This window comes from Anoplopoma fimbria, chromosome 6 (assembly GCF_027596085.1).
Source record: "Anoplopoma fimbria isolate UVic2021 breed Golden Eagle Sablefish chromosome 6, Afim_UVic_2022, whole genome shotgun sequence".
Taxonomy (NCBI): Eukaryota; Metazoa; Chordata; class Actinopteri; order Perciformes; family Anoplopomatidae; genus Anoplopoma; species Anoplopoma fimbria.
Window position 1 is genome coordinate 27,910 of NC_072454.1, and position 12,211 is coordinate 40,120.

At 43.2% G+C, this 12,211-nt stretch overlaps 1 protein-coding gene across 1 annotated transcript in view; it reads right to left on the bottom strand.

The window, feature by feature from the left end:
- Positions 1–9,886, bottom strand: part of LOC129092674 (E3 ubiquitin-protein ligase UBR2-like) — a 31,943-nt gene extending 22,057 nt beyond the window's left edge. Inside the window, exons 1-3 of the mRNA XM_054600690.1 lie at positions 9,717–9,886; positions 6,970–7,253; positions 1,660–1,738 (exon numbers count right to left, since the gene is read on the bottom strand). Coding sequence (XP_054456665.1) covers positions 1,660–1,738; positions 6,970–7,253; positions 9,717–9,842 — 489 coding nt within the window. The 5' untranslated portion in view covers positions 9,843–9,886. The remainder of the gene's footprint in view (positions 1–1,659; positions 1,739–6,969; positions 7,254–9,716) is intronic.
- Between the last annotated feature and the right edge of the window lie 2,325 nt (positions 9,887–12,211).

Consider the following 12,211-nt stretch of genomic DNA (forward strand, 5'->3'; position numbering starts at 1 on the left):
AGCATGTCACCATTTTTCTCAGTAAATATATTTCTAAAGGTGCTATTGACATGAAATGTTCACCAGATGTCGGTAACAACCCAAGTAATCCATACATACAAAGACAACCAAACAAATAAGTTCAGAAATTAAGTTATGTGTAATAAATGGAATGACAGGGAAAAAGTATTGAACACATGAAGAAAGGGAGGTGCAAAAAGGCATGGAAAGCCAAGACAGCAGCTGAAATCTATCAGTAATTAGAAAGCAGTCCTGCCCCTTGTCAGTGCAAATGAATATCAGCTGGTTCAGTCCCAACTGATGGCCTATAAAAAGGTGTCTCATTACCAAGGTGTCACACAAGAAACATCTCATGATGGGTAAAAGCAAAGAGCTCTCTCAAGACCTTCACAACCTTATTGTTGCAGAACATACTGATGGCATTGGTTACAGAAGGATTTCTAAACTTCTGAATGTTCCACTGAGCACTGTTGGGGCCATAATCCGGAAGTGGAAAGAACATCATTTCACCATAAACCGGCCACGACCAGGTGCTCCTCGCAAGATTTCTGACAGAGGAGTGAAAAGAATTATCAGAAGAGTTGTCCAAGAGCCAAGGACCACTAGTGGAGAGCTTCAGAAAGACCTGGAATCAGCAGGTACAATTGTTTCAAAGAAAACAATAAGTAATGCATCAACCGCCGTGGCCTGTATGCACGCTCACCACGCAAGACTCCACTGCTGAAGAAAAAGCATGTTGAAGCTCGTTTAAAGTTTGCTGCACAACATTCAGACAAGCCTGTGAAATACTGGGAGAATATAGTCTGGTCAGATGAGACCAACATGGAACTCTTTGGATGCCATAATACACACCATGTTTGGAGGTCAAATGGCACTGCACATCACCCCAAAAACACCAGACCAACAGTGAAGTTTGGAGGTGGAACATCATGGTGTGGGGCTGTTTTTCAGCATACGGCACTGGCAAACTTCATATAATTGAAGGAAGGATGAATGGAAAAATGTACCGAGACATTCTTGATAAGAATCTGCCGCCATCTACCAGGATGATGAAGATGAAACGAGGGTGGACATTTCAGCAAGACAATGATCCCAAACACACAGCCAAGGAAACTCTCCATTGGTTTCAGAGAAAGAAAATAAAGCTGCTAGAATGGCCCAGCCAATCACCTGACCTGAATCCAATAGAAACTCTATGGAAAGAACTAAAGATCAGAGTTCATAGAAGAGGCCCACGGAACCTTCAAGATCTGAAGACTGTTTGTGTGGAAGAATGGGCCAAAATCACACCTGAGCAATGCATGCCACTAGTTTCTCCACAGGAGGCGTCTTGAAGCTGTCATCACCAACAAAGGCTTCTGTACCAAGTATTAAATACATTTCAGTAAGCGTGTTCAATACTTTTTCCCTGTGTCATTCCATTTTATTACACATAACTTAATCTCTGAACTTATTTGTTTGGTTGTCTTTGTATGTATGGATTACTTGGGTTGATACCGACATCTGGTGAACATTTCATGTCAATAGCACCTTTAGAAATATATTTACTGAGAAGAATGGTGACGTGTTCAATACTTATTTTACCTGCTGTATGTATATGTGTATATATATATATATATATATATAAAATATATTACCTGTGTGTATGTGTGTACTCACCCTGTATCGATGTTCTTTGTGAACGCTGCCCAGGAAACACTTCATGCACAGAACACAAGTCGGATCAGCTGCACACTCCCTAAACACACACACACACACACACACACACACACACACACACACACACACACACACACACACACACACACACACACACACACACACACACACACACACACACACACACACACACACACACACACACACACACACACACACACACACACACACACGTTATTAATGCCTGAACATTGTGTAGCGAGTGTGGAGCAGCATTGTGGATGAATTCACTCCCCATGGTACCAGACGGTACCTCTACACCTTCAGCAGTAAAGGTGACCAATCTGACGGTCTGCAGCCCTGAGAGGAAGATCTCAAGTCAAGATACGGCGTTAGCACCGGGAAGTGAAACCAAGGAGGATTAACTGAAGTCTTTCTCTGAACCAATGCCTCACCTTTCTCTCCCCCCTCCCCCCCTCTCTCTTATCTAGGAACAGGTCAACATGACTTCCCAGATCAAGTCATAAATACGTAGAGTCACAAACAAAAACTAACAGTAGGTGTCTTACAATTATTCTCTGTAGTTCAGAATAACACTGTATATGTCTTCAGAGTATTCAATAACCCACTCAAATTATTCCACGGGTGATTTCAGGGAAGTAGGTCTTTGTCCTGAATCTGTGAGAGGAAAACAGAGCTAAATATGTTTACGTCCTTTAAAGACCCGACACACCGTGTGACCACAGTGCCATCCAGCGACCATCGGTGGTAAGATGTATTTTCTTAAGAACCGGAAGGTTCTGAACAACAGTAGAGAAACAGTAAATGTTAGCGATAGTAACACAATGTTTACACGCTGGTAAGTCACACGACTGATGCACATTTCTGTCTCTGTATTATCGTTCATAAATCCTGTGTACTAACTATGTGGAACTAAAATTCCATTTGTTTACATACAAGTTGATAAGTGTGTAATGTTTATTAATCTGATAGTGGGGGAAAGTATGTGACTTATTTGTTTAAGACATTAGGTTAGTTAATTTACTAAAGCATGAGCACGCCGACATTAAGAGACAAAGAAACCTGGACCCCGCCTCTAGTTGACACCCATCCTGGGTTGATAAAAACTGTTGAACTTATTTTATTTGAGAATCAGTTATTGTCAGAGCTCTTTCTTCTTACAGTGGGGGAAATAATTATTTGATCCCTTGCCGATTTTGTAAGTTTGCCCACTAACAAAGAAATGAACGATCTATAATTGTTATGGTAGGTTTATTTTAACAGTGAGAGACAGAATATCAAAAAAATTATCCAGAAAATCACATTATATAAAAGTTATAAATTGATTTGCATTTGATTGAGTGAAATAAGTATTTGAGCCCCTACCAACCAGCAAGAATTCTGGCTCCTACAGACCGGTTAGATTAGTCCTCTCACTTTAAGAAAGTACTCTGAATCTCAACTCGTTACCTGTATGAAAGACATCTGTCTCAATTCATTACCTGTATAAAAGACACCTGTCCACAGAATCAATCAATCAGATTCCAACCTCTCCACCATGGGCGAGACCAAAGAGCTGTCTAAGGACGTCGGGGCAAAGACTGTAGACCTGCACAAGGCTGGAATGGGCTACAAGACCATCGGAAAGCAGCTCGGTGAGAAGGAGACAACTGTTGGTGCGATTATTCGGAAATGGAAGAAACACAAAATGACCATCAATCGCCCTCGGCCTGGGGCTCCACGCAAGATCTGGCCTCGTGGGGTATCGATGATCATGAGAAAGGTGAGGGATCAGCCCAGAACTACACGGGAGGAACTTGTTAATGATCTCAAGACAGCTGGGACCACAGTCACCAAGAAAACCATTGGTAACACACTACGCCGTCATGGATTCAAATCCTGCAGCGCCTGCAAGGTCCCCCTGCTCAAGAAGGCACATGTACAGGCCCGTCTGAAGTCTGCCAATGAACACCTGAATGATTCAGAGAAGGCTTGGGAGAAGGTAATGTGGTCAGATGAGACCAAAATCGAGCTATTTGGCATCAACTCAACTCGCCGTGTTTGGAGGAAGAGAAATGCTGATTATAACCCCAAGAACACCATCCCCACTGTCAAGCATGGAGGTGGAAACATTATGCTTTGGGGGTGTTTCTCTGCTAAGGGGACAGGACGACTTCACCGCATCGAGGGGAGGATGGACGGGGCCATGTACCGTGAAATCTACGGCGACAACCTCCTTCCCTCAGCCAGGATACTGAAAATGGGTCGTTGATGGGTCTTCCAGCACGACAATGACCCAAAACATACGGCCAAGGCAACGAAGGAGTGGCTCAAGAAGAAGCACATTAAGGTCATGGAGTGGCCTAGCCAGTCTCCGGACCTTAATCCCATAGAAAATCTGTGGAGGGAGCTGAAGTTTAGAGTTGCCAAGCGACAGCCTTGAAACCTTCAGGATTTGGAGAAGATCTGCAAAGAGGAGTGGACCAAAATCCCTCCTGAGATGTGCTCAAACCTGGTGACCAACTACAAGAAGCGTCTGACCTCTGAGCTTGCCAACAACGGTTTCTCCACCAAGTACTGAGTCATGTTTTGTTAGGGGATCAAATACTTATTTCACTCGATCAAATGCAAATCAATTTCTAACTTTTATATAATGTGATTTTCTGGATTTTTTTTTAATATTCTGTCTCTCACTGTTAAAATAAACCTACCATAACAATTATAGATCGTTCATTTCTTTGTCAGTGGGCAAACTTACAAAATTGGCAAGGGATCAAATAATTATTTCCCCCACTGTAACTACTTTTGAGCATCTTATAGTTATTCATTTTAAGCAAGCCTTATTTTGTTTTAGTGTACGTCCGTTAACCTCTTGAGATATCAACTTTAATTATTGTCATTAAGCCAAACGAGATTAGTTTAAGTATATCGCAACGAGTAGTTTCAGTTTTCATATTATTCAGAGTATTATCCGGCTCAAACTCCGCATCGGACCAAGAACCTGCTGCCGCGGATCAAGACCTTTCCAGTTCACTTCGCAACAGCAGTGTGTGAAATTCAGAGACTTTGCCAGTCCATTTGGTGGACATCCGAGGACAGCTGAGAACCACCATTCCTTCACTCCATCAACCGGCAGTCATCGCCTCTCAACGGGAAACAACAGCCGCTGGAGAGCCGTGAATCGACCGCATTGGAGCAGAAACCACCGGCTGAGCCACCGTAAAGTCATCTGTACACCGCTGCTCAAAGTAGGAAACTGACATCTTCTAATATGATCAAGAGTTGGAGTCGGATAACGCTCTGAATGATTATAATTTAGATTCATCGGTAGCGTCAGCATTATAAAGGAAATCACATCTTCCCTTCACTATCTAAATTATTTGCCTGTGTTATTTGAAACTAATTCATTCCATCATTGTATTCTAGTTTAATTATTATTTTGTTATCAATAAATGTAATTGTTAGTTTGTTGTCTGTCATATTCTTTCAAAGTGGGAACTATAGATCAATGAACTCGGTACTTACGCTTGAGATATTGAGACTGCCCCAAAAACTTTTACGAGTGCAATATTCTAATTCTAAGGTAGTAATATCCGCTACAGTTGTCATGGTGATGTCACACGTCTGTTGGTTGACGGATGTTATGAAGCCTCGAGTTCGGTAATTTCGCCGTCGCCATCTTGTTTTTAACCAGCCAGTGAACAGGAAGTGACCATATATGGACTGAGGAGGAGTGACGTAGAGACGCCGTATACGTCTCTGGTGTGGACCTGTCAATCAGTGTGTAGCCCCGCCCTAAAGCATCCCCTGCTTTATGGTCTGTTTGACTCTAAATGGAGCATCATTTACTAAATGAACATCATGCTGTATTGAAGAAGACTTGAAACTAGAGATTGAGACCATAAACTCATGTTTACAATGTTTACTGAGGGAATAAATCAAGAGAGAAGTAGAGTCATTTTCTCATAGACTTCTATACAACCAGAGGAGTCGCCCCCTGGTGGACAGGAGAGAGAATGCAGCTTTAACACATGAAGCACTGGAGAACCAGAGGACTCTAGTGCACAAAGAGATCAATGGGGCCATGTTTGAATGCTCATTATACAAAAACCAAGATGGCGTTCCACAAACCAGCAGTCACGGTGGCACGCCCACTACAGTCTGCTGTGCCGCCACCTCCCACGCTAAAGAGGCATACACCACCTCCCACGCTAAAGAGGCATACACCACCTCCCACGCTAAAGAGGCATACACCACCTCCCAAAGAGGCATACGCTAAAGAGGCATACACCACCTCCCACGCTAAAGAGGCATACACCACCTCCCACGCTAAAGAGGCATACACCACCTCCCACGCTAAAGAGGCATACACCACCTCCCACGCTAAAGAGGCATACACCACCTCCCACGCTCCACCACCTCCCACGCCTGTGTATGTGTGTGTTACCTGTGCGTGTGTGTGTGTGTGTGTGTTACATTACATTACATTACAGTCATTTAGCAGACGCTTTTATCCAAAGCGACTTACAGGAAGTGTATTCAACATAGGTATTCAAGAGAACTACTAGTCACCAGAAGTCATCAGTGCATCTCCTTTCTGTGTGTGTGTGTGTGTGTGTGTGTACCTGTGTGTGTGTGTGTGTGTGTTACCTGTGTATGTGTGTTACCTGTGTGTGTGTGTGTGTGTGTGTGTGTGTGTGTGTGTGTGTGTGTGTGTGTGTGTGTGTGTGTGTGTGTGTGTGTTACCTGTGTGTGTGTGTGTGTGTGTGTGTGTGTGTGTGTGTTACCTGTGTGTGTGTGTGTGTGTGTGTGTGTGTGTGTGTGTTGTGTGTGTGTTACCTGTGTGTGTGTGTGTGTGTGTGTGTGTGTGTGTGTGTGTGTGTGTGTGTGTGTGTGTGTGTTACCTGTGTGTGTGTGTGTGTGTGTGTGTGTGTGTGTGTGTGTGTGTGTGTTACCTGTGTGTGTGTGTGTGTGTGTGTGTGTGTGTTACCTGTGTGTGTGTGTGTGTGTGTGTGTGTGTGTGTTACCTGTGTGTGTGTGTGTGTGTGTGTGTGTGTGTGTTACCTGTGTGTGTGTGTGTGTGTGTGTGTGTGTGTGTGTGTGTTACCTGTGTGTGTGTGTTACCTGTGTGTGTGTGTGTGTGTGTGTGTGTGTGTGTGTGTGTGTGTGTGTGTGTGTGTGTGTGTGTGTGTGTGTGTGTGTGTGTGTGTGTGTGTGTGTGTGTGTGTGTGTGTGTGTGTGTGTGTGTGTGTGTGTGTGTGTGTGTACCTGTGTGTGTGTGTGTGTGTGTGTGTGTGTGTGTGTGTGTACCTGCAGGAGTAGGTGGGCTCTCCCACCTTGAACACATGTCCACACAGCGGTGACGGCTGGTTGTTCTCCTGCAGGAGGACCAGGCCTGTGGCCGGTTCCTCACCCAGCAGGAGCCACTCCAGAGGAGCCAGGAGGAGCAGCTGACAGGCCAGGTCCTCCCTCTGCTCCTCCCTCTGCTCCTCCCTGCTGCTTCCCCCACTCGGCCCCAGGCAAAGGATTCTGGGTACATACATGGCCAGGTGACGGTACACCTCCTGCTGTAGGTCGGCTGCTGCCAGCCATCGCTGAGGAGGAGAAGAGATGAAGAGGAGAGAAGAGATGAAGAGGTGAGAAAAAGAGATGAATAGGAGAGAAGAGATGAAGAGGTGAGGAGAAGAGATGAAGAGGAGAGAAAAAGATGATGAGGAGAGAAAAGAGATGAATAGGAGAGAAGAGATGAAGAGGAGAGAAGAGATGAAGAGGAGAGAAAAAGAGATGAATAGGAGAGAAGAGATGAAGAGGTGAGGAGAAGAGATGAAGAGGAGAGAAAAAGAGATGAATAGGAGAGAAGAGATGAAGAGGTGAGGAGAAGAGATGAAGAGGAGAGAAGAGATGAAGAGGAGAGAAAAAGAGATGAATAGGAGAGAAGAGATGAAGAGGTGAGGAGAAGAGATGAAGAGGAGAGAAGAGATGAAGAGGAGAGAAGAAGAGATGAATAGGAGAGAAGAGATGAAGAGGAGAGAAGAGATGAAGAGGAGAGAAGAGATGAATAGAGATGAAGAGAGAGAAGAGATGAGATGAATGAAGAGAGAGGAAAGAGATGAAGAGGAGAGAAGAGATGAAGAGGAGAGAAGAAGAGATGAATAGGAGAGAAGAGATGAAGAAGAGATGAAGAGGAGAGAAGAGATGAAGAGGAGAGGAAGAAGAGATGAAGAGGAGAGAAGAGATGAAGAGGAGAGAAGAAGAGATGAAGAAGAGATGAAGAGGAGAGAAGAGATGAAGAGGAGAGATGAAGAGATGAAGAAGAGATGAAGAGGAGAGAAGAGATGAAGAGGAGAGAAGAAGAGATGAAGAAGAGATGAAGAGGAGAGAAGAGATGAAGAGGAGAGGAAAAAGAGATGAAGAGGAGAGAAGAGATGAAGAGGAGAGAAGAAGAGATGAAGAAGAGATGAAGAGGAGAGATGAAGAGGAGAGAAGAGATGAAGAGGAGAGGAGAAGAGATGAAGAGGAGAGAAGAAGAGATGAAGAAGAGATGAAGAGGAGATGAAGAGGAGAGATAAAGAGATGAAGAAGAGATGAAGAGGAGAGATGAAGAGGAGAGAAGAAGAGATGAAGAAGAGATGAAGAGGAGAGAAGAAGAGGAGAGAAGAAGAGATGAAGAAGAGATGAAGAGGAGAGATGAAGAGGAGAGAAGAAGAGATGGAGAGAAGAAGAGATGAAGAGAGGAGAAGAGATGAAGAGGAGAGAAGAAGAGATGAAGAGGAGAGAAGAAGAGATGGGAGTTAGTATTTAAATTTCACGTTACTGCTGTAATCATGCTAACACTAAGCTAACACCAGGCTAACACTGAGATAACACCATGCTAACACTGAGCTAACACCGTGCTAACACTGAGATAACACCATGCTAACACTGAGATAACACCAGGCTAACACTGAGATAACACCATGCTAACACTGAGCTAACACCGTGCTAACACTGAGATAACACCATGCTAACACTGAGATAACACCAGGCTAACACTGAGATAACACCATGCTAACACTGAGCTAACACCGTGCTAACACTGAGATAACACCAGGCTAACACTGAGATAACACCAGGCTAACACTGAGATAACACCATGCTAACACTGAGCTAACACCGTGCTAACACTGAGATAACACCATGCTAACACGTTAATAATTAAGGTGTAGGTGTTTAGCTGCTAGCTCAGCTGTTTCTCATCCAGATGTTTTACAGATCAGTCCGAGCGTTAGTATTAGCGTTAGCATTATCATTAACTTTAGCATTATCATTAACTTTAGCATTAGCATTATCATTAACTTTAGCATTAGCGTTAGCATTATCATTAACTTTAGCATTAGCGTTAGCATTATCATTAACTTTAGCATTATCACTAGCATTAGCGTTAGCATTATCATTAACTTTAGCACTAGCATTAGCATTAGCATTAACATTAACTTTAGCATTAGCATTAACATTAACTTTAGCATTAGCATTAACTTTAGCATTAACTTTAGCATTAGCATTAACTTTAGCATTAGCATTAACTTTAGCATTAGCTTTCTCATTAGCATTATCATTAGCATTATCATTAGCATTAACTTTAGCATTAGCATTAGCTTTAGCATTAACTTTAGCATTAGCATTAGCATTAACTTTAGCATTAGCATTAGCATTAACTTTAGCATTAACTTTAGCATTAGCATTAACTTTAGCATTAACTTTAGCTTTAGCATTAGCTTTAGCATTAGCATTAACTTTAGCATTAGCATTAGCATTAACTTTAGCATTAACTTTAGCATTAACTTTAGCATTAGCATTAACTTTAGCATTAGCATTAACTTTAGCATTAGCATTAGCATTAACTTTAGCATTAACTTTAGCATTAGCTTTAGCATTAGCTTTAGCGTTAGCTTTAGCATTAGCATTGGCTGTGTGTAGCAGATTAGGCAGAACGCGGTGAGCAGGTAAGAGCTCGCTGTGACGCAGTGGCACGGGGACAGGTGAGGTGGGCGGGGCCGCCGGCTCCAGCAGCCGCTTACCGACGCGGTGTCTCTGGCCGAGAAGTTCAGGAACTCGGAGCTCAGGACGGACGGGTCTCTGTCGGACTGGGCCGCCGCCATCTTCCTCCGCTGCCGAACGAAGAAGAACCCGGAAGCGGAAGTCATCAACAGCTGAGGGGGCGGGGCTACAATCCAACGACGCTGTCAGTCAGAAATGAAACCGTATGTACCCTATGATGAATACATTATGAAAGTATGTACTGTCAGAAGTACTATTACACAGTAAATAAATACACATTATGAAAGTATGTACTGTCAGAAGTACTATTACACAGTAAATAAATACACATTATGAAAGTATGTACTGTCAGAAGTACTATTACACAGTAAATAAATACATTATGAAAGTATGTACTGTCAGAAGTACTATTACACAGTAAATAAATACACATTATGAAAAAGTATTAAATATATATATTATTATATATAACTATATTATCAGGCTGCTCTAATACGTCTCTTAAATCTTTACAGTTGATCCAGAATGCTGCAGCACATGTTCTAACAAAAACTAAGAAAGAGATCATATTACTCCAGTATTAGCTTCTCTGCACTGGCTCCCTGTTAAATCAAGAATAGAATTAAAAATTCTTTTACTTACCTACAAAGCTCTAACTGGCCAGGCAGCGTCTTATCTTAAGGAACTTATAGTTCCATATTACCCAACTAGAGAGCTGCGCTCCATCAAAGGGTTACTTGTGGTTCCTAGAGTATATAAAAGTAGGATGGGAGCCAGAGCCTTCAGTTATCAGGCTCCTCTTCTGTGGAACCAGGTTCCAGTTTCAGTCCGGGGGTTCAGACACACTCACTTAAGACATAGGACTGGTTCAGGTTATGGTTAGGGCTGGTTCAGGTTTATAGTTAGGACTGGTTCAGGTCTATAGTTAGGGCTGGTTCAGGTTTATAGTTAGGGCTGGTTCAGGTCTATAGTTAGGGCTGGTTCAGGTCTATAGTTAGGGCTGGTTCAGGTTTATAGTTAGGTGGTTCAGGTCTATAGTTAGGGGTTCAGGTGGGTTTATAGTTAGGACTTTCAGGTCTATAGTTAGGGCTGGTTCAGGTCTATAGTTAGGGCTGGTTCAGGTCTATAGTTAGGGCTGGTTCAGGTCTATAGTTAGGGCTGGTTCAGGTTTATAGTTAGGGCTGGTACAGGTTTATAGTTAGGGCTGGTTCAGGTTCTCCTTGGTCCAGCCCCTAGATATGCTGCTATATGCCTAGACAGCCGGGGACTACCTAGGATACGCTGAGCTCCTCTCTCCTCTTCTCTCCCTCCTTCTTTATGTATTAATCTCCTATTTATGCACATTACTGATTTTGCTTCTTCACCTGAGTCCTTCTGCTTTCTCGCCTCGCAGGTTCCCAGGAATCGAGGTTATATTTGGACTGTCATCGTGCCACCTACTGAGGCCCTGCTGACACCCACTGCTACTACCACTATCATTATTAGTCACATTACTATTATTATTGCCTGTACTATTACGCTTATTGACTTGCTTCTACCCTGGAGTCTTTGTGCTTTCTCGCCTCGCAGGCTTCTATAAATCGTGGCTGTACCTGGACTGTGGTCGTGCCTCCTGCTGTGGCCCTGCTGACACCAACTGCACTACCATTATTATTACTAGTCACATTACTATTACTATTACCTGTACCATTACGCATATTAGCTTTACTTCCACCCTGAAGCCCTTTTTGCTTTCTCGCTTTGCAGGTTTCCATGAATCGTTGTGGTACCTGGACCGTAGTCGTGCCTCCTGCTGTGAGCCGACTGACACCCACTGCTACTACCATTATTATTATTAATCACATTACTATTACTATTCCCTATTTCATAATTCTAATTCTACTATAATAATTGCTGTTGTTATTATAAGTAGTCTTAATGTTTCCTTCGTTACTCTGCTTACTACTGTGATTATATGAATCATTTATGTCCGGGCGCTTCATTGTAGCCCACTGCTCCTCCGGGATGGGTCAAATGCAGAGAACCGAATTTCCCCATTGTGGGACTAATAAAGGCTTAATTATTATTATTATATACATTTAATGTGTTGTATCTCTGTTATGCTGTTCATTCTGTACACATGACATCTATTGACTTCTGTCCATCCTGGGAGAAGCATCTAAGGACAGAGGATGTGAGGGTGTAAGGACAGAGGATGTGAGGGTCTAAGGACAGAGGATGTGAGGGTCTAAGGACAGAGGATGTGAGGGTGTAAGAACAGAGGATGTGAGGGTGTAAGAACAGAGGATGTGAGGGTCTAAGGACAGAGGATGTGAGGGTGTAAGGACAGAGGATGTGAGGGTGTAAGGACAGAGGATGTGAGGGTCTAAGGACAGAGGATGTGAGGGTCTAAGGACAGAGGATGTGAGGGTCTAAGGACAGAGGATGTGAGGGTCTAAGGACAGAGGATGTGTTCAGATTGTAAAGCCCTCTGAGGCAAATTTGTAATTTGTGATTTTGGGCTATACAAAATAAA